General features: G+C 43.3%; 1 protein-coding gene across 3 annotated transcripts in view; it reads right to left on the minus strand.

Annotated features, from left to right (window-relative positions):
* Positions 1-23620, minus strand: part of jade2 (jade family PHD finger 2) — a 74760-nt gene that overhangs the window by 19771 nt on the left and 31369 nt on the right. For 2 of the 3 annotated variants that reach the window (XM_042339868.1, XM_007901296.2), the window contains exons 6-11: positions 18013-18203; positions 14911-15122; positions 11382-11549; positions 10946-11062; positions 7462-7953; positions 338-455 (exon numbers count right to left, since the gene is read on the minus strand). In XM_042339868.1, coding sequence (XP_042195802.1) covers positions 338-455; positions 7462-7953; positions 10946-11062; positions 11382-11549; positions 14911-15122; positions 18013-18203 — 1298 coding nt within the window. The remainder of the gene's footprint in view (positions 1-337; positions 456-7461; positions 7954-10945; positions 11063-11381; positions 11550-14910; positions 15123-18012; positions 18204-23620) is intronic. The other variant, XM_007901298.2, reaches the window with a different exon arrangement.

Genomic DNA, 23620 nt, shown 5'->3' on the forward strand with positions numbered 1-23620 from the left:
AAACTCTGGTGGGATTTGAAGCCACAATCCTTCCAACCCAGAAGTGAGAGTACTACCAAATGAGCCTTTCCAACATGCAAAGTTCTGGCATTTGCACTTGACAGAGGAGGTGTAACAATTTGCCTCGGATTTGAAATTTGGTTGAAACGCTTTCAAGTTAATCCTGTCTCCACACCCCTTCCAGACTGAAGATTTCCATACAAGAGGCAACTGCAGAAAAATTAATCAAGCGCTCTTGGAACTGGAAACAGTGGGTGTTTTAAGCCCGAAAAGCATCTTGCAGCCTAGAAAAGAGGATTAAGAGAGAGCGGAAAGACTTGATTGACTGGAGCATTACCTCGATTCAGATCCTCTTCGATCAGTTTGGTTTGATGGTGGAATATTTGCTCCTGAAGTTTGCAGACTGATCGTTTCATCTTCTCTCTCCGTGTCACCATGTAACACAAATTTCTAACCTGTGAAAACAAGCACATTATTGCCCTTCTAAACACTGGATATCAAGAGTACATGAAAACAGCATTACTTTCACGGTGCATAAGTCCATTGAATCGCTGCTTGTTACAATCAATAAACAAATTATCATTGCTCACAGAGCCTGAAAAGCTGCAGAATGAAACAATTTATTTTGAAAATAAGAATTAATGTTATTACAACCTGTTCCAATAATGCGGTTTAACTGAGTAAATTACTCAGTAATGTTGGTATTTTTTTGGTCAGTCGAGTGTCTGACACATGCTTATGAGTATCCAAAACCAGACTGAGCGTTCCACACATGTCTGCCACCTACACCAGGACATTTTCTTGTCCATGGACTGGAACTCACACTGTCTGCTGGAGCAATGCCATCATACTCCTGCTTGCCTAACTCCGGAGAGTATTAGGTGCAGGTTTGTAAGAGCCAAGGCTTGGGGACCCCAGATTGTGTGTTAGGATAACTGTTGGAATTTAACCAACTAAAACCAAGTAGCTTGCCATTAAAAACACTGCTTCCCACTGTTTATCCGGCTAGGACCATCCTGCCCATTAGAGCTGTGCCCCTTCCTGCCCCATCCCCGTCGCACCTGAAGACCTTCCTCTTCGACCGTGACTACAGTCACCTCCCCCTCCCCCCGGCTCGATGTCGTGCTCCGCCCCGTCAAGCACTCTGGGACGCTACCCTGGGTGAGGGGCCGCTGTGTAAATGCAAGTTGTTGTTGTTAATCCTAGACTTGCTGACCACTGGAAATAATCCTTTCCTATTCCCTCCTATCTAAGCCTCTCATCGTCTGATTTATACACCTCGATCATACGCCTCTCAGCCTTTCGAACTCCAAAGAAAAAAAGCTCCAACCTATTAAGCCTTTCCCTACAACTATATTTCCTCAGTACAGCCAACAACATCTCAGTGAATCTCCGCAATTGACCCGAGCTGTTTCCCCAAGATATTCCCGACCCCATCCCCTTCTTCCACTCCTCCCGCTCCATCAGCCACCCCCCTTCCCCTCCCCTCCCGTCTCCCCCGCTGACCCCAGCTCGGATCTGAAATGCTGGACGCCTTCCCGACGTGAAAGGGGCTACACAAATGTAATCTTGTTGTTGTTGTTGTTATTTTCTCTTCTCTGCTCCTGTTTGCTGAACTCCCAGGCCACTCGACAGCTGAGCTTTTATAAATTGGATAAAACCTCAATTTAATTTCACGCGTTTCATGCATTTATAGTATCACAGAATGAGATCGACCTCAGAATATTATTTTTGCCTGCTCGCTCGGTTTTATTGATTAGGTTCAGGGAACAGTTTTGCAAAATAACTTAGTCCCATATCCCAGCCCTTTATAATAATAATAATCCTTATAATAATAATCCTTGCATTTGATATAGCGCCTTATCACATCTTCAAGACGCCTCAAATCACTTCGCAGAATATACTAGAAAGTGAATTGACTGTATATTTTGCCGGGTGAAATTCCTTTCCCCATATCCCTCAACTTTATTCTCCCTGCACATGGTTGCTTCCACAACAACTGACTGTGACAGAGATTTCCACACTCTCACACTCTCTCTCTGAGAAAATGTTCTTCCTAATCTCTGTTCTAGCCTTCACATCTTTGATTTAAAACTCTGCCCCTCTAATCCTAGACTTGCTGACCACCGGAAATAATCCTTTCCTATTCCTGCCTATCTAAGCCTCTCATCGTCTGATTTATATACCTTGATCATATGCCTCTCAGCCTTTTGAACTCCAAAGAAAAAAAGCTCCAACCTATCAAGCCTTTCCCTACTACTGTATTTCCTCATTGCAGCCAACAACATCCCAGTGAATCTCCTCTGCAAACACATCCAGCACGTTTACACCTTTCCTAAAATGAAGAGCCCCAAACTGCACACAGTATTCCGAATGTGGCCTGACTGACGTTTTAATAATAACAATAATCCTGGCACTTGATACAGCGCCTTATCGTGTCTTCGAGACGTCTCAAAGCGCTTCACAGGATACACTGTAAAGTGAATTAACTGTATATTTTGCCGACGTACTGCTAGGTAAACAGAGGTGTGGAGTAAGGAAATTTGCCCAACATTTCACCTCGTCCGGGAATCAAACGCAAGTCCTCTCGCTTGTGAGGCGAGAGCTCTAACCACTGAGCTACAGGACTCCACAAATTCTGTCCTGTACAAATTCAGCATGACTTCTTTATATTTTTGTTACATGTTGTTTTCTCAGTTTACAGCAATGTTCCTACTCATAAGCCCACCCTCCACCCACCACCCCCACCGCACCAATTGGAGGACACATTTGGACTTGGATCACTAGGCTCCTTGTGACAGTGACAGCCTGGCTTATGTGGATCGGATGGCAGAAAGGTCACAAATCTCAGCCGCACCACACATAAGCTGCACGTGCAACACACCAGAGCCACTCAATTCTTCAGCCTGAGAACACTAACTTCACTTTAATGTTTTCTACCATAAATTAGTATTTTTATTGCACAAAGATTTAACGCTAGCTCTAAAATTGTACAGCCACTTCACAACGGGGCGTAACTGCTATGAGTAATAAACACTTGGAATAAAATAAAAAGTTGTTACACCATCAGAATTCATTACCGAGAGTTTAGTATTTTCCAATAACAGAACTGTCAGCAGCAACAAATCCCAGTGTTATGCAATGGGATCTTTGAGAGTACCGTGAATTCTGTGTGATCAGTGCTGAGAATGGAGTCCTGCAGCTCAGTGGTTAGAGCGCTCGCCTTGCAAGCGAGAGCCCTGGGTTCGTTTCCCGGCAGGGGGCGAAACCTTGGGCAAGTTTCCTAACTCTACACACACGCCTGATAATAATCCCTCAAGAATAAAAAAGGCAACAATAAATTGATCACTTCAATCCACGACTGTTTGTGGGGACGCTGCTGTGCGCAATTGGCCGCCGCGTTTCGCCCACAAATATACGGTCAATTCACTTTACAGTCTATTCTGTGAAGCACTTTGACACGTCGAGAAGATGTGGAAAGCGCTATGTGAAATGCAAGAATTATTATTATTATTATGTTACTTTTGAGTTACTGTAAATTCAGGAATACTGCATTCCTGTGATGTTCCGGTGACATAGAAACAAGGCGTATTTCTAATGCACTTCCTAAATGAAATGCATTGATTTCGCTATTTGATCAAAGGCTTGGAAGAAATTACAAAGCTTGCGTGGGGACTTCAGTGACTCAGTCACTCAGGAGATAAACTGCATCTCTGAGGTGAGGTTTCCGAGGTGAGCGCACTATCTAACCTGATCTACGTGAAGCAGGAGCATTGGAACTGTCTAAGTATCTGACACCAGGGGTGATGGAGGGGCACATAACTCAGTGTAACCATGGTGATGTGCTTTTAAGTGTCCTTGTGAGTAGCAGCTCCGCATTTGGTGAACAATTTAATGAGCTTGCGAGGCGTCGAGCAGGGCAGGTGCTGACGGCAGCCTGGGAGACGGCATGTCTTCTGGTTCACAGCACCGCAAGACTGCCAGCAGATCAGCACTGTGTGCTGCTGCCACACACGGTGGGTTTGTTATCATAAATGAAACAGGAATGTAAACAGCCTGGCATCGTTTTAGCGTTTGTGATCTGATGCGCTGACTGAGAGCCGAGGAGCTCGCCAGCCACCGCACTACAAAAGGGTTATTTTAGTTTAAATATTTCGTTAAATCCGGTGTGCTTCAGATGAGCGATTGTCAGTGCTGGGGAAAGAAACACTCTGCTCACTTTAGTGCCTCGTGTCAGGATCAAGCACTTCCCAGACCCAGGAACATACTCCTTGTCCTGCCCCAACAATGGGACTGATGTTCCACTTTGATTTATAATAGGGAAAGCGTTCCAATCTACAGCTTACATGAAGGCCATAACCCCAAATGACATTTGCCATACCAGCCAAACCTTCGCCTCTCTCTGAGTGAAACCTCCAATTTACTCTCGTGTTTTCGCCCACAAAATGCAGTCTTTCGTTTCGCCCACAAAATACACAGTCACTACATTTGGCAGTATATTCTGCGAAGCGGAATATACCTGACTTGCTCCATTTGACTGATCTTCAAACTTGGAAAAAACTCTCTCAGTATAAGATTTGCTCTGTTTACGCGGCATTTGTGGCATAGAGTATCCACAATTTGTCAAATTCTCTGGAGCCCTAATTAACCAATAAATATGCCTCTAATCTCAGAAACTCCCTCCCTTTTGCCTCTCCATCTCACCCCTCGCTATCAATCACGTCCTCCTGACATGAAACGCACTATACCAAATGCAAGGAATATTATTATTATCATCATCTGTTTTTAAATCCCACCTAAAAACCTACATAAAATAATAATAATAAATTGGTCACCTTGTTCCACGACAGTTTGTGGAGACACTGCTGTGCCCAATTGGCTGCCGCGTTTCGTCCACAAAATATACGTCAATTTGCTTTACAGTATATTGAATGAAGCGCTTTGAGACGTCTCGAAGACGTGATAAGGCGCTATATCAAACCAAAGATTATTATTACATTTTTAACCACACCTATGGTCACCGCTCCCTGCCCTCTTCCCTTTCTCAGTATCCGATCCTATCTTTTGAGAATCACTCTGAGATATTATCACACATGAAGGACATTATGCATGATGTTCATTTTCAAGCCCCAAATTGGGATTCTGAATCCTGTACAGTTGGACGTTAATTATTTGATCATTAACAATTTAAAGTAGATAATTATTTGGGGAGAACAAATAATTGCAGGGCTATCGGGAGAGCGCGGGTGAGTGGGATTGATTTGATTCTTTTCCTTGAGCCAGTACATGCATGATGGGCCGAATGGCCTCCTTCTGTGCTGTATAATTCTATGATTCTACGATTAAACATCCCATGGCACTATTTGAAAAGAGAGCAACAACAAATTACATTTGTATGGCGCCTTTCACGTCAGGGAGGACATTCCAACAACAATTTGCACGACACCGAGGGCTAACTGGGCTAACACTCCAAAGCAGTGCTGGGGGTATGCTGCATTGCTGGATGAGATGTTAAACTAAGGAACTCGTCTTGTCTGTTCAGATGGATGTTAAAGATCCCGTGGCACTCTTCAAAAAGAGAAGGGAGTTTCTTGGCCAATAAGCGGTCATTCCCTTCACGACTGTTCATGGGACATCGTTGTGCGCAAATTGGCTGTGCAAATTTACAGTCACTAACTACCCTCTAATTAAATCCTGTGAAGTGTTCCCAGAAGTTTGGACACTGTGATAAGAAACTAAATGAAATCTCATCATCATAAGACAATTCAATAATCCGCCAGATTCTTCACGCTCTAAAATGCTTCATAAATAAGAGTAAATCTAGACTCACGTAAAATTTCTCCCCGTAAATGCTCTGTCAATGTCAGGCCTGACCCTGGTACAGTCGCGAAATTTGTAATATTCATCCACAGAGAGTATTTGGAATGAAGACATTCAACCTTCAACCACGCCAGGATCAGAATAAGTGCCACAAGACTCTACGTGAATGACACTGAATAAATGCAAGTTGACGTTGTTGCTGTTGAGTACACCTTGTCAATCCTCTTTTCCTGCAAAGGACCTATACCTCTATTGGCAGCAGATCAAGCTGACATTTTGTCCAATGCCCCCGATTGTCAAACTGCATTGTGCTCAAGACATTTACTGTTAATACTGCTGCTCGGCAAAGGAGTGCACAACATTTCAGATCAGGAACTGAGCCCTGCGAGGAACTTAGCCTTTGGCCTCACACACCCCTAAGTGTCTCTCCGCATTGACGTGCGAAAGTACCACATTCACACTGTATAATGTTCTGCAGGAAAGGTTTCATTAGAGATACCTGTAGCTAAATACAACCCTGACACAAGCTGGGCTTATCAAACAAAAAGCAGTTCGAGTTTCACCAGACTGCAGTAGATAGATGCCTTTTCTAAAGACTTGCCTCCGTTAATGTAAGCGGAGGCTGAGTGATTCACAGCGGACAGCAGATCGCTTTATCAATTCCCACGTCAGGTAGTATTGCTTTAAAGCCATAATTTCTCCCAAAGCGCCTCTGTCAATAGGAACCACTTAAACTGCTCTGGTCTCCAATTCAAAGGGTCAATTACTATGTTCGTAAGCACTAAAAGTCTCTATACTATTGGCAGCAAATCAAACTGACCTTTTGTACAACGTGCATTGCTAAGATAATGAATGTCCAGTGTTCCTTATTGTCACAGTATGTTGTATTCAAGATATGTTCTGTTAATATCGCTTTCCACCCCCACCTCCCCCAGTGGCATTTAGTGCCAACTCTCCCATTTTTCAAGCAGTTTCCAAGTAACCGCTCCGCATGTGACACTGAAATCAGGGGATATTTGTTTTCATGAGTGTCTCTGTATGGAATTTAACGGCACAACATCCCTGTGTTCGGCACTAAACGCCGCGTGCAATACAATTATAAAGAGACTGACCCATTAATTGTCACTCCATGCACTTACGTACTTGGTAACACTGGTTTCTGACTGGGACAAGCTATTCAGGTGTTTCCACTTTAGAAGACAAAAATACACACGGGACTGGATAAGACCACGGCTTGCTCATTCCGAAGTAATAACAGCAAATCTTACAAGACTATCTCTCACACTCCTCATTGGATTTCCTTGGCAAATGGCTAGCGAATTCTCCCTTGAATAACAATAACAACTTGCATTTATATAGCTCCAGGACGTTACGCTTAATATGCTGACATAATCTAACTGCATTAACCCGAGCAGTCTATTCCACCTATTCACCACTCTCATTTCACCCTTTCCTCTCGTAAGCTTGAGCCTGTGTCCCCTTTTTTCTAGGTGAGGGATCAACTTTGCCTCTTCTTCTGCATCAACAAGCGAGTGATGCTGAGGCTCAGGTTTGGTCGCCAGGAATCCTCACCCAGCGAGTGTCTCACCTGCAATGAAGGTAGGTAATAAATAAAGGTTAAAGATTAAAGTTCTGACCCACCCGTTCAAGATCCTGACGGAGGTGTGTGAAGAGCCTCAGGCGTTGGTATAATACGTCCTGCTCCTGCTGGGCCAGATTGTCCACCTCGTCTGTTTTGGGAGCTAGGAGCGGCCGGTTAAAGTTGGACTTCCTCTTGAGCTGCCAGTAATGGTAGAAAAACTCCACCGGGACTTCGGACATGTGCAGCTGCTGGGCCACATCTGGGGGCTTCACCAGTTCGTGGAAGCCCTCCTCCAGCTGCTGCAGCTTCTGTTTCCGCAGGCTGGCCTTCAGCAGGTCGTGCTCGCTCTGCTTCATGTCGGCCGTGCCCGTGGTGGACTGCCGGGCCTCTTCCCGCTTGACGGAGGCAATGCCTGCAAAGGTGCTGCTGTGCTCCAGGCAGTAGGACTTGAACTTGACCTCGTCGTTCTCCGCGAGAATCGTCCTCATTTCCAGACTGCGGTCAAAAGCGCATGTCACGTGGAATGCCGTTATACAGGAAGCCATCGAGCACTGGTGGAGGAAGAGATAACAGTGACACCTATTCTACCCTGATCTAAGGCTTTGCAGCAAATATCCCAGATATGGATCTGTTCACCAGCCAATTCTGCAATTATTTTATCTTCTGTTCCACCAGTAGCCTGGGGCTGATGGGAACAACTTAAGATCCGAGGAAGCCAGCGAACAGGGTAATGGGGAGGCATCTCGGATTTCTTATCCCGTTAGGGGCAAAGAACGAGAACAAGCCCGAAGGGACAGGAGTGGAATCGTGCCTTAAGTTCTGACGTGAAGGGCGCTGTACAAATGTAATTTGTCGTTGTTGTTGTTTGCTTTGATTGGCAAGCTGCTAGAATTAGACTGCACAAGAGGGCTTTGGGTGGCAGGGTTAAAAGGAGCTGGGTGGGAAGAATCCACACCCCCACTTTCCTGATTAAAACCGTTTAATAAGCTTAATTATTACTATCTCAGTGTCATAACCCAGTAGCACATGGGGTGGGGGGGGGTGGGGGGTGAGGGGGAAACAATCTCTTTTCAAAAAACAAAATGCAGACTAGGAATCTGGTTTACATTTTGAAAAATTCCTCAAAAGCCCCACTCCAAAACCAAAGAGGTGGCAACATGGGTCACCTATTTTATGTTCCTATTTTACAGGAATAAATCGGCAACGAAAGAACGTGAAGATAACCCAGGAGCCCGCCAATTTATTATCAAACAAGTCGTCAGCCCTGAACTTAAACGGCTTGCAATGCATTGTCAGTGAGACACCAGTTTACTTGGCTTGGTGGGGAGTTGTGGAAAGAAAGAAGCTTAAACATTTTCCAATTTGGCTTGCGCTTAACTGCCGGGCCAGATGTCCCTACTCTTTTTTTCTTTGGCCATAAAACAGCAGGATACCATCAGCAGGTTATTTAAATATTTAATATATGGGATTTGCCACCGGCAGCAGAAATTACAGGAGAAATATGTTAACTCTTTGCCACTGGATCGCCCCAAATCTCCAGGCCGTAACGTCTACTGGTGCATTTATCCAGGAGCTGCTAACGGCAGCTGGGTTCACAGCAACTGGCCAAGTGCGATACAGAATGCCTGGCCAGATGGTGGTTTGGAGTGTAAACTCTCAAGTCTTTGTCCCAAGCACCGGTCCCAGGGGCTCTAGTGTCATAACCCAGCGGACCTGTGAGTGTCTCAAGCAAACGACTGATCTATTGTTAAGACTGCGGCACGCGGTACCATCAGGATCTTTTGAAGCTGAGTTCCACAACAGAATTGAAAAGGGAATTGGACAAAAGCTGGAGGAAACAGATTAAAGCATTTGGGGGAAGTGAGTTGGGATTAGAGTAAAGTACGGAAGCCAGCGCCATCACAGACACGATGGGACAAATGGCTTCCTTCTGTCCGATCATTTACATTTACATTTATGATGATATGATCGTAAATGCACATGCAACTTATTTAATACCTCTCAGATGTGAACAGGCTCAAGTGAGGGCAAAACTCAGTGATAAACTCAGATGGGTCACCTTCCATTTGGCCCACCCTGACACAGATAATTGCATCTCAAGGTGCAAAAAAACACATAAGCGACTTAAAATACCAACGCTGCTTCGTGGGATTTACACATTAAAATGTAAAGCTTTTTTTGCAGTGAAGTTGAGCGGCCACATTTCACAATCAGGACCGAACAGACCGAGCATTTTGCTGTTTGTCAATTTGATACAGGACATTCCCAGCCAATGAATCAACTGAATCATTATCAGTTGTCATGAAATACCTGCGAGACACTCACTGGTTCAAGACTCTCCTTGACTCAAAGGACGAGCTCCCTTCTCCATTTCTGCAGCTTATTCATCTGAAACTGGTTCGGTGAATTCTCCTCCATGAGATTTTTTTTTAATTCCATTAATCTATGGGAAATAGCTATCTACACGCTGATCAAATTATTATGATTCAGAGTGCAAACCCTCCCAACACTTTGTCCCAGGCACTGGTCACACCGACTCCCTCTTATTATAGAAACACCCGACTCATGTAACAAACCTGGAGTTTTTAAAGTTCATTTATGTGACTGTGTTGCGATAGAAACATGGAATCAGGAGGAGGCCATTCAGTGCCTTGAGCCTGTTCCACCATTCTATAAGATCATGGCTGATCTGTACCTCAAATTCAATTACCCGCCCCGAATCGCTTTATACCCCGACCTAACAAATATCTATCCACCTCAGTCTTAAATATGCGAATGGATCCAGTATCCACAGCTTTTTGGAGAGAAAGTTCCAGATTTCCACTGCCCTTTGGGCGATCCTTCGATGCAATTACTGTTTATATCTCTTAACGTGTCGGATAGAGACATCTGACTAACCAAATACTGTTTAAGAAGCAATCTTTTTCGAACATAGTTTCTATTTTTTAAAATAGTTTTTTCTGGCGCCCTGATATTAAGTGACTGTACTGCACCAGATCAGGAAGATTGCAGGTTTGATTCTCTTGTCTTTTAATGTCACCTGATCTCAATTTGGGTAGTGGCAGAGGATGCAACATGTATAAATATCCTCAGGCTAAATGAGGCACAGAGAGAGACAGGAGGCAGGCTTTATGCTCTGGATTGTTATCTACTGTTGAAAAATGTATAATAATAAAAACATTGCTTGCATTTGATATTGTGCATCGTCAAGACATCTCAAAATGCTGCACAGGATTTTACTGTGAAATGTAGGGATTGCACAAACTGACGACAGTTTTAAATCATGGTTGTCTTTACTACCTGCAAATTCTTTTATCAGTTTACCAAGAGAGAATACTGTATAAGATGTCTACCCATGAATGAGCACACTGATGGCTCTGGTTTGCTTTACACTGCAGTAGCAGGCAGGGAGCAGATTAATACACGAGGCTGTGACTTGGACTTTAAACACCTCTCTGTTCTCTGTCCCAGCACAAAACCCACAGGGGAATTCACTGTAACTACAGAACAATATTGGATAAGGGCACGTTTCTGTACACTGACCTGAATACATGTTCCAGTCCGTTCATTGCACAGGCTGCATGCCAAAGCCCATCTGCTAGCAGGAATGTGTGACACCTTTGTAATGGGCTCCATCTTCTCAGGGCAACCAATACTTACCTAAAAATAGTGAAACACAATAAACCTCAAGACTTGAGAGACATCCGGGTAAAACACTCTGTATGTATCCCAGAGTATATTTTATCTTGCACGGTTATAACACCTGAGGCCTACGAACGTTACCGCAATCATAACATAAGCAACACTGGGCAACCAGCCATCTAACTTTCAACAATTCATACGTCTCATGTATCTGATTAATTGGCTCAAACTGGACGATATTCCCTTGTTTTCAAAGAAACTTCATAATAATCTATCGAGACCCCCACGTGTCTGCAACATCACCTTCCCCTGCCCACCCCACAAAATAGTGTCTTACTTCAGGTATCCATAAGGCACAGCTAACATGGATCCACTTGGTACCACTGCGCGTTGGCTTCAAAGCTCCTCCTCTCTTAGGACACAGCAAACATTTCGGCTGGACGCCCAGGGCACACGTCCGACACAACCAGCTACCAAGGGGCACCTTCAAGATTCCATAACAAGCCTGCCATAGTGAGGAAACAGCGGACAATCAAACATTTACAACCAGATATTGATAGATTAGATGAGTGGGTGGCAGTATGGCAAATACAATTCAATGCAGCCAAATGAAGTGATGCACTTTGGCTATAAAAATAGGGGTTGAAAACGTAAGATGAATGGAGAGGTTCTAGAGGGAATGGAATGAACACAGGAACTTTGGTGTATATACTGGTGATAAATCACTAAAAGCTAGTGAAGAGCTACGGGGGGCCATTGGCAGGAATGTTCATACTTAGAGAGACATAGAATTTAAAAGGAAGTGGTGCTGAGGTTCTACAAAGTTACATTACACTTGATGTCATACTGTGAGAGTCTCATCACAAGAAGCATATATTGGCTATGGAGAGAGTGCGGGGTAGGTGTACGTGAATGATAAAGGATTATGATAAAGTGTGAGGCTAGAGAGGGCGGGGTTTCGGATAATCAAATGTGGAAAACTCTTTCTGTAGGTAGGGATTCGAGGACATGAGGGAATTAATTCACAATTGCGGCTAGGGAGGATTGTCAAGGTATGGAATGATTTGCCACGGGTCCACTAATAGAGCAGCTCATTTGAGCATTTAAAAATGAAATAGGTAAGTACATGCAACGCAAAGAAAGCACAATAGAGAGTTATGGGGAAAGAGCAGGGAATTGAGATTAGGATAACAATTATAATTATCCTTACATTTGATGTAACGCCTTTCACGTCGGGAGGACGTCTCAAAGTGCTTCATAGGATATACTGCAAAGTGGAGTGACTCACTATGTCTTGGGTGAACGGATGGATGGCTTCTTAGAGGAGCAAACACCAGCATGAAAAAATGGGCTGAATGTGTTGTACATATTTCTATGAAAGGGCTAAACTATTGTGAATGGCTGGTTAGGTTGGAGAAGCATTCTCTGGAGTTGAGAAGGTTGGGGGTGATTTGATGAAAGTGGCTGGAATTAAGAAAGGGCTTTCATAGAATAAGCAGCGAGTGACTGTTTCCCCTGGTGGAGTCATCGGTTACGAGAAGATATATCCTTAAAATTAGAGCAAAAAATGGGTTAGGCCCAAAATGAGGAAATTAACAGAGTAATAAGAATCTAGAATGCACTGCTCGCTCCAGATGAAAAATTAGTCCACGAATTTAAGAGAGAGATAGATGGATAGATACGTAGAGAGTAAAAATATTAAGCGATAAGAGGGCAGGTGGGATTAGGAGAGATTTGTAGTACATGGATACTACAAATGTACATAGAATGGTCTGTCGTGAGGTGGGCTCAATGGGTTGAATGGCCCTCTTTTGTTCTTAATCTCCTTTTGTTTTCCTCAGTGTAAACCCAATAAACCACTTTAGTGGAGGTATCTGTAAGGCAAAATGTTAAGCTGAACTCGTACGCTAAGGCAATGCTGGAGTAAACAGCTGGATGTGCTTAGTAAAGCTAATTGATTTTTTCTTCCCATTCACCAATTAAACGCTACTCCACTGCAAACAAACCAAAGATTACGACTGAGAAACATTAATTTGTAACATTGGTGCTATCTAATGTTTTGTGGGAGGCACCACATGAGACGGTGAGGGGAGCAGCAAGTCAATGGGATTGCAAGTCAATTAATTTAAGTGGTTGGGAGTCAGAATTTAATAGCTATGTGGTTCTCAACTATTCAAGTGGATATACCCAGCACACATTATTTACATTCCAAATGTACGTTGTAATGATCGCCTTGGGAGATGGGAAAATCAAGGAAAACCTGGTGGATGCTGGCAGGCGAGCTACGTGTTGTCGCCATTGATGTTGTCTAAGTCGAATTGCAATGAATGCTGTAAAGGTACCAACTCATATTGTGTAGCTGATCAGTAGGGAATAATAATAGTCAGCAAGGAGCACTCCCAAGTCATCTATAGTACAGGTTAGGTTCAAAAGAAAACTCCTTGCATTCTGCCTACAATGTGCTTCAACACCAGCTTCAGAAGAGCATGGGGTTTTTTCATGTATTATCTGATCCAGTGATCGCTTAAACGTACAAGCACAACAGGACTTGTGTGGTATTGTTTATGAAATATATATATATAGGTACAGTGAGTAATTCAGTGATATTATTACAATATAGTAATAATCCTTGTGATTGATACAGTGCCTTATCACGTTTTCGAGACTTCTCCAAGCGTTTCACAGACCACACTGTAAAGTGAATTGACTGTATATTTTGTGGGCAAAACGCGGCAGCCAATTGCACACAGCAGCGTCCCCACAAACAGTCGTGGATTGAGTGACCAAATTATTATTCTTATTTTTTGAAGGAATTATCACCAATCAACTAACAACCGGGTTCCTGCTTACTGCTAGTTAAACAGAGACGGGTGTGTGGAGTAAGGAAACTTGCCTAAGGTTTCGCCATTATATGTTATACTATAGTATATTTTATAATATAATATATATTCCTGGAGTAATACAGTAGTAATGTTATAATACACCATGTAATATCATTTCCTAATATTCCACAGCAGATTACATCGCAGGTAAAAACATCACAAGTTTGAATTTTCATTTATGATGCAATCGTACTAAATAATGGTATTCCTGGTCAGAAAACCATTATTTACATAACAAGCATTAGGACAGATTTAAATTGTATTATTCCAGAATAACACTGCTGAACATAGTCAATGTACAGAAGTGAACGCATTAAAAATCATCACATTTGAGGACCCAGACCCAAACTAATTTTTTTATACATGAGGTTTCTGATATCATCAGAATTTGTTGTTCCTTAAAATAAATTGGTCATTCAACCCACGTCTGTTTGTGGGACACTGCTGTGTGCAATTGGCTGCCATGTTTCGCCCACAAAAATAGACAGTCAATTCACTTTACAGTATATTCTGTGAAGCGCTTTGAGACGTCTCGCAGACGTGATAAGGCGCTGTATCAAATGCAAGAATTATTATTACTATTCCCACCCATCCATCACTGTACTCCCATGTCCCCTTTTTTGGGGGACCTCAAAGTGAATGCTTCCCACCTCCTGTATAGGAACCGTTTGCTCTATAAAGCCAGCCACAAATAGCGCCTCAACATCGACAGCTCCGAGACACTACCCTGCGAGAAGGGCGCTATATAAATGCAAGTTATTGTTATTGTCGTCGAACTTCTCCCCTCCAGTTTCCGTCTTATTACACATATCAGTTGCACAAAGATATTTAAAAATCAATGTGAGAACATAAGTGAATTATAATACCGTGATTCATTTTGTACTTTTTTTCCCTCTAAAATGGGTTTTGAAATGAATAATGCGCTCCTTAACTTTAATCGGAATGGATTGTGAGTGTCACTGGGGAAAAACTGACGCCATTTACCTGATGAACGCAGATGTTACATTTGTCGCAGAAAACCATTTCGTTGCCATCCTCTCCTTCCGGGGATCGGCACACATCACACACCACATCCTCATCGTATTCAATCCCGAGTCCCTCCTCCGTCTCGATCGCCAGGTTCATGTTCTCTTGGCACTGATTTTCCAACTCTTCCATGATCCATTCCATCGTCAGTTCGTCAACCTCAGGCATTCCTGGACAAACACACAAGTTCAGGCTCTTTCGCGCAACGTGGATTAACTAAGATACTTCTTTAATATTTATGGGTCAAAATAATAAGGCAAAAAACAACCCGAGTTTCTAATGCAAAAAGTCGCTGGGAACACTCAGCAGGTCAGGCAGCATCTATGGAGAAAGGAAAGTGAGTCAACGTTTTGGGTCCATGACCCTTCGTCAGAACCTGGGGCATGTTGGGAGGGAGAGGCTTTCAAGGACGAACAGAGAGGGGAGCGGTAGGATAAGGAAGGCAAAGGAGAAAATGGGGTAGAGGACAGGGGATGATGGGTTAAAGAGGTGTTCATGATGCAAGACAATACTGTCACGTCCTCCTGACGTGAAGGCACCATACGAATGTAATTTGTTGTTGTTTGATACTGCAACGGGTAAGTGCACATACGGTGACGGGTCAAGACTACATTTCCCGCGATTCAATTCATCTCGACTCTTCGCTCCATACGCACTTAATGGCAAACATTGGAATTACATTGAAATGCAGGAAATGAGGTACTTCTGCCGTGCGGCATTTCATCACAGTCGAACAGTTTTGGTGCATCCTAAGATATTGATGCAGGTTTACTTTTTTCAATCCCGTTTAAAATGTTATACACAGATTTAAAATGTGGATGCACACCTCTAGCAGTAAGACAGAATACAAGAACTTGGCAGTTTCTCCTGGGGCAATGCACAGTGGCTTCTCACATGTGAGGTGAAAACAAGGATCTTCACCCTCTCTGCCCCCACCCTTTGGAACTCCACTCCACACAGTGCCTTCACCTCCCTCCCTCCCTTGCCTCCTTCAAGGCACATCTCAAGGCCCTACTCTTCCGAGCGCGCATTTGGCCACCTTCCTACCATTATCCTCTCTGCCCTCCAGCCTCCCTGATCCCACCCCCAGCTCAGGTCCAAATCCCTGAATGTCCAGCGCCTTGGGACGTCCTCACCAATGAGCCTTGGACCAAGGAGACACGCTCCCTCCATCTGACTCATGATGTTACTGAAGTAGAAAAAGAATATTTTTTTTTCAACTAAAAAAACACAAATTTATTTGAAGAATCTATGTTTCACCAATCAAATAAAAGCATCAAATTGTAAACTTAGTCGAACAAACTTTCAAGCCTCCTGAGTGTCCAGCGACAGACCGATTCGGATACTGCTCTATAAATACTAAACAATACATTTGCACTGATACCTGAAAGCTGTTCTGTACTTTATATAAAGCAAAAAGAGGAAGTGTGGCAACCAGCTGTCTCGTCATTAACTAGATGAGTGATGGCATTGTTCCCACCAATTAATAAAAAATAGTGCTTGCATTTGATATAGCACCTTATCACTTCATCAAAGAGCTTCACAGAATTTACTGTAAAGTGCAGTGACTGTGTAATTGTAGGTATGCGAGGTACAAGCTAATTTATTAGTTTCCCCACAAACTGTCATGAAGTGAATGGACAATTTTATCTGGGGCCAGAGCATTGGGAGAAACTTCCCTAATAACCATCAAGATGATTGACTAGCTCACACTGTGTGACATTGATTACATTTTGTCCAGTGCAATTGTTGTAGCAGAGAGGAAAAACATTGCCAGTGAGATGCAATTAGTTAATTGGTAACTGTAATAGTTCACATTAAGTAATTGTGCTTCTGCATCAAAAAACTTTGCAGAGAGCAAACTCCACAGCGATCTCTTTCCTTTACAGTCACTTCTGGAAATGTTATTCACAGGTGGGGGGAAGTTGAGGTTTTCGTTGAGTGGTTTGTTGAGCATAAACACCGCCACAGACTAATTGGGCTGTAATATTCTGTATAAATCTTCAGGCATAATCTTCTTCATTCGTTCATTCGGGTATAATTTTTTTTTTTAAAAAGTCACTCAATCCACGACTGTTTGTGGGGACGCTGCTGTACGCAATTGGCTGCCGCGTTTCGCCCACAAAATATACAGTCAATTCGCTTTACAGTATAATCTGTGAAGCGCTTTGAGATGGCTCGAAGACGTGATAAGGCGCTATATCAAATGCAAGGATTATTATTATTATTAAGTATAATCTCTGCAGTCACAATGTTTACAACAGCCAAAGGCAAAATCAAATGTCCCATTTCTGACCCATTTAAAACCCACGTGGTCACAGTGACTTTCACTATGCCAGTTCTCCTAAGTGTGTGTGTGCTTGTGCACATGGGATGGGTCCCATCATTGCATGAGGGATATCTACGTGCCTGGGAGAGTCTGAACACTTCTGCGGCTTTTCATATTTGCTCAAACAATATGGAGTGCCCAGCTTGTTGGGTGTTGTCACTTCATCCTTAAATGTGTGGCCCTCCTCTTCGACCGCGCCTTCGGTCACCCTCCTACCCCTACCTTCCCCGCTCTCCACTCCACCCGATCCCAACCAGCAGCTCAGGTGCAGATCCCTGACTGTCCAACGCCTTGAGACGTCCTCGTGACGTGAAAGGCGCTGTGTACATGTAATTTGTTGTTATTGTTGTTGTTGCCCTACTACAGCCCGATCCGCTGAGCCTGCCTACTGCTAGCCTGCTCTTTTGTCTGCTTCGTATTCACGGCTCGCTCAAAAGGACCTAGAACTGAATCGTCTCAAAGGCAAAGTTTACTTTTGTAGTTCATTCAACAATATGGGCTGGACAGGACAAAGAGCAAGTCCCGGGATACAGACAGATGACGATTTGTGAGCCTCATGGGCAAAAGTAAAGCCCGAAAACTGACAAGAAAATAAATGAAAAAAGCACCAACAAACCAGCACCAACAACGTAAGCAACGTTTTTGATCTTAAATGAGCACAAGGTGCCGAAGGTTGGGTCAATCTGCCTCTCAGCGATCGCTCCGGTCGGAGAAGAAAAGGCAAACGGTACCTGCGTCTCTGAATTCTCCATTCACTAGTTCCAACCAGCAAACGTCAACCTCGTCGAGGTCGTACCGACATGAGTTCCTCGGAGGCGGCTTCATGTCCACGTAGCCAGACTCGGAGGAGTCAAAGACGGTCAAAGACTCAAACAAGTGTTCCTTTGGAGCCAGAAGTATTTTCTCAAATTCTGGTAAGATCCTAAGAAAGGAGCAGAAAATAAGGTCAGAAATTAAGAAGTGGCATTCTAACACGGATCTCCCATTCGGGCAAAATTTCAACCCTGTTTTTCCTTTGGAGCTTCTACTTCAGAACAAACTCTTCTGACACATGTCAGGAATGACACTGTGGTGTTTCAGTGATGTTGCGAAAGTGAGGACCACTCGTTTGCCAAGAGTGCCATTGAGATGAATGAAAGGCATCTCAGTTCTGTTAAAGCCATCAATAAGGTGGCTAGAAGATGTCACTCGCCCCCTCCTTTGCCTCTTCCAAGACCCGTCTCAAGACACTCCTCTTCGACCGTGCCTTCGGTCACCCTCCTACCCCTACCCTCCCCGCTCTCCACCCCTCCTGATCCCAACCACCAGCTCAGATCCGGATCCCTGACTGTCCAACGCCTTGGGATGTCCTCCTGACGTGAAAGGCGCTGTACAAAAGTAATTTGTTGTTGTTGTTGTTTTCTCGCCTTAGCAAATGATTCCATAAAGACCAGACAGCATGTCTAGCAACATCCCAGCCTGCTGGGCAAACACAACACCGGCAGTTATTTGCTCCTATGGGACAGCTGGAGCAGGTTTGCAGCCTGCAGAAATATTCTTTGTTTAAGGAGCACTTAACGAAACAAATGCTTAGAGAGGATGGCAAACAGATATAGCTGTCCCAACACCTGGCATTCATCTGGTAAACATTGACACATGTGAATGAAAACAACACACGTGTTGAGGAAACATATGTGAAATGGCAATGGCCCTCAAAGTTCAGCAACCGTGCCTTGAATCCACTTTTAAAGAGTTTCCCCAATAGCCTAATCAGCTACGGCATTGGCACATGCCATATAATGTGAGATATACAGCCCAAAAAGTTACAGGAGTGATTCCCAGTCTATGCTTTAAGCGCTCAAGGACACTACCCAGTGTGAAAGGTGCTATATAAATGCAAATTGTTGTTGTTGTTGGCCAGGGAAGAAGCTGGGCTGCTTGAATTGGCTTAAGTGCCCCTGGACCACAAACGAGAGGAAAAAAGAGATTTGTGAATCCTCCTCAGATGGAAAGCATGAGGGGAGATAGAATAATAATCCTTGCATTTGATATAATGCCGTTGAGACGTCTCAAAGTGCTTCACAGAATATATTGTAAACTGGATTGACCGTGTATTTTGTGGGCGAAAAATGGTAGCCAATTGCACACAGCAATGTCCCACAAACAGCCGTGGATTGAGTGACCGAATCCTATTTTTTGGGAGGGATCATTACCCCCCAGAAAGCGATCAGCCAGTCGGCTAACAATATCAGCCGAGAAACAGTAGCAGATGAGTATGTTTAGAGAACACGGTAAAAGTTAAACCCCAATATTATGTGACCAACAACCCAATTAAAAAACAACACTGTTCCAGTTTGCCAACAAACAATATGAGCACTTTTATAAATGCTATAACTTTGGCACAACAGTATCACAAGTCTCAGAATCCTATTACATATCGTAATCAAATTTTTAAGAAATCCCTGGAAAAAACGGTGGTGTTGTTACACAACTGACTGAGTCGCTAAAAGGTGGGGAATCCCAGTTCTTAGAAATTCAGAGTCAGGGAATCGGAGACAAAGAGAAGGAAATAGGAGAGGTTTATTTTTCCCACAATCAATATTCCGATAATCTGACCGCATCTTGTGAGGCAATGAGGGGGAGTTGTGGTTCAGATTCCAGTAACAAGTGAATATGTCCTAATAATTACATGGATATAGACACAAACGATTAAAGAAAAAGTAGCTACTGTTAAGGGAGGGAACAACAAAAACGCCCCCCACAAGAAATAAGATATATTTTTGAATTAATGGGTTACAGAGTTTACTGATTTGAAGTGAAACAGACGTGATGTTCAGGGCGATCTCTGTGATTTCCTGTCGCTGAACACCATTTCCTTCCACATCCACATACGGCACATCTTTGTACTGGTAGAGCTGATAACCGGTAATGTCCCTCCCTTAGCATTAACCCTCAGCCAGTTCAGCCTGGGAATGTCCAGAGAGGGTTTTTTTAATATGATCATAAAGGATCGTAGAATCATAGAATATTACAGCACAAAAGGAGGCCATTCGGCCCATCGTGCCTGTGCCAGCTCTTTGGAAGAGTTACCCAATCAGTCCCACTCACCTGCTCTTTCCCCATATCGTTGCAAATTTAGTCCCTGTCCAATTCCCTTTTGAAAGCTGTTATTGAGTCTCCTTCCACAACCTTTTCAGGCTTTGTAGCTGGCACTGAAAAAGCCTCATATCTGGCTGAAGCTCCTCCTCAACAAAGGTGTATAACGGGTGGGATTTAGTGTTCAAAACATGTCAAACAGGAACAAAGTTGCTGAGATTGTGTTTTAGCTTCAGCTTCATAGTTTGTGATACCATCTCAATCCCTTGATTAGTTTACAGGCTGTATCTCACTCCTGGGACATTAACTGTCTGATCTCTCAGTTAGAGGACACCCAGATTGATACTCGATTTCAGTTATCTGTTGCTCCTCTCAATTGAATGCCTGCAGCTCACCTCCCAATGTCCGTTATTCTACAGACAACCACAGAATTTGGTTACAAGACAAACAAAACTGAGTTTAAGCAAGTATCTTTCTTGACATTTTCTCTTTGAGTCGAGGTGCTTCACTACAAGTCCCACAAGAGTGTTGTGAGTCTGGAAATGCCTAGAACATCCCACATGTCACAGTTCTAGCTCAGACTGAGGGAATCTTCCGAAGAGGAAACAAATCGTTCTGTTTGCTACAGGTAATAATAATAATAATAATCCTGGCACTTGATATAGTGTCAAGTCTTCGAGACGTCTCAAAGCGCTTCACAGAATATACTGTAAAGTGAATACACTGAATGGTGGGTGAAATGCAGGGAGTGGGGGAAGAGGACAGGGAGATGTCAAGTTGTTTTTTAAATTCTGCTGAAGCAGGATATTATTTGCTCTTTATTCTGTCATTAAGAGATAGAGGGGGGAGGGGAAAAAACCCCAAATGTTTAGGCTTTAGACTTGAATGGAATCAGAAAATGTAAACGCCTCCATTTGATCAAATGTCAACTGTGAGATGCAATCGTTAGAAACAGATATTGCAAGTCTGATCGCATTTCCCCACACCACCCATGCTATGCTCTTGTTTTAACAACAGTGCAGGTATCACGAGCTACCTATGGACCAAAGATGGACTCGCTTCAAGTTTTTAATAGCCGCACAACTCACTGAAGACAAATGAAAAAATCTAACGCATTATCCTCAATGTTGCAATCATGAGTCAAGATGTGACAGCTATTGCTTTAACTGCCATTGAGATGCTGTCAAGAGCTGAACATACTGCAGTGTTCACTTTCTACCAGCGAGTATGAAGAGCAGAGACAAAATCTCATTATACCTTGCTGGTACTTTTTTCTCAAAGGAAATTTCAAACCAGTCAGCATATTGCAATGTTTTTCACAACCAATTCCACCCCCACCATCCCCTATCCCCATCTAAAAAAAACCCAATATTTCATATTTAATACCACAAAGGTGGCCTTTTGCAAATCGTTGCATGGCCGGTGAAACTGAAACTCACTGGGTAAACAGCTTGTGATATGTGCAGGATTGTGAGTGTTGCAAAAAGGCTTCCATTTTGTGCTGCTTCTGACTGTAACATGCCAGTGTGGTCTGATGAAGAATGTCGAATATGTGGCTGAGGAAATGCGTGGCTTCTTGTTGCACTTATTGAGGTAACCTACCAAAAAAATAATTCCCACTTCTTCAACCAGCGCAAGTAGAGATATTGATGTTATTTATCACACAAAAGAATGCAACCTAGATTGAATTAATTCACATTTTCCATTGACTCAGTCATAAACCGCAAAGACCTCTGAAAGGCAGGCAGGCAGGCAAAATCTTGGCATCCTTCCAGCATCTTGTTCTGAGCTATTGCTTTGCTTCTGCACTGCAAAATGCTGTTCCATGTCACTCAGACAGATTTATGCAGCTACACCGAACGGTCGTTGCAAGCTACTGACGGGGTCAGTTGCTGGCGTTAGCTTCTGGCTGACGGAGGTTATTGTCATCTACTTGCATTTAAATGGTTAAAAAAATCTCGATAAAAATTGCAGTCACTGGCTTTAGGAGTACTGTTGGACGTGGGTGTACAAACTTGCAGACTGACTGAGGACAAAGCTAGTATGACTCACTGTTTTCTGGGAAGGTTAAAATTGGAGGAAGATAGGAGGATCTGGCGTACAATATAAATCAAAGATTTTGGTAAATACTGTAAGGAATCAGCTGCCAAGGTCTCATCAAGCCCATTAGCATTGCAAAACAATAAAAAAAATCTTTGATAGTCACACAGTGTTCAAAATACAAATTGTAATAAAATAGTTAATCTTTCGTGGATAAAACAGAATTGATTGGACCAGTTCTTAAGATCAGCATTTCAAGATATTTAATACTTCCTTGTATTTTTGGTGGCATCATCTGTAGACATGGGGTTCAGTTCCACATGTATACAGATAACACTCAACTCCATCCCTTTGTCTCTATCCTCAATTCTAAGACCAATGCTGTTCTGACTAATTAATTGCCTGTCAGACATCAAGAGTTGGATGAATTCTCACTTTCTACAGTCAATGTCAACAATTTTGGCTCGCAAAACATGCAGTCAATTTACTTTACAGTACATTCTGTGAAGAGCTTTGAGAGGTCTAAAAGGCGCGATAAGTCGCTATATCAAATACAAGGATATTATTATTATTATTATAACAATATCAAGTCCCTCCTGCTTGAGTCCCATCAACACCTCTTCATCTCAGGCACTAATCATATCAACTTGCAATGGATGCTCACTCCAACTCATGGAACCAGTGCAGAATCTTGGCATTTTGTTTATGACTCCCATCTTTCCTCCAAAGCCCTACATCTGGGCTCTTCACTAGCTCTGCTTTCTCTCACCAACGTATCACCTCCAGCCTCCATCACCACCTTTCTCAGGGGGATGCTGAGACCCTCATCTATGCCTTCGTCACTGCCAGCCACAATTACTCAAACGCCGTGCTAGTCATACACAGACCATCAAGAACTCTGACGCACGTATTCTCTCCTGCACTGGCTCCATGAGCTCATCCCTCACCCAATATTAAGCCTTGCATTTGATATATCGCCTTATGGTGTCACATTTGTGCACAGCAATGTTCCATAAACAGCATAAATGATTGAGGCGACTGCTGACCAGTACAATGGGAGAAACTCCCTTCTCTTTGTGAAATTGCCATTGGATCTTTAATGTCCACCTGAACAGGAAGACACAGGACCTCTGTCACTGGAGCTCTCCCCTAGTACGACATTGGAGTGAGTCAACCACAACTATGAGCTCAAAGCCCAGAGGTGGGGCTTGAATCCACAACCTT

This window comes from Callorhinchus milii, unplaced genomic scaffold (genome assembly GCF_018977255.1).
Source record: "Callorhinchus milii isolate IMCB2004 unplaced genomic scaffold, IMCB_Cmil_1.0 Scaffold13, whole genome shotgun sequence".
Lineage (NCBI taxonomy): Eukaryota > Metazoa > Chordata > Chondrichthyes > Chimaeriformes > Callorhinchidae > Callorhinchus > Callorhinchus milii.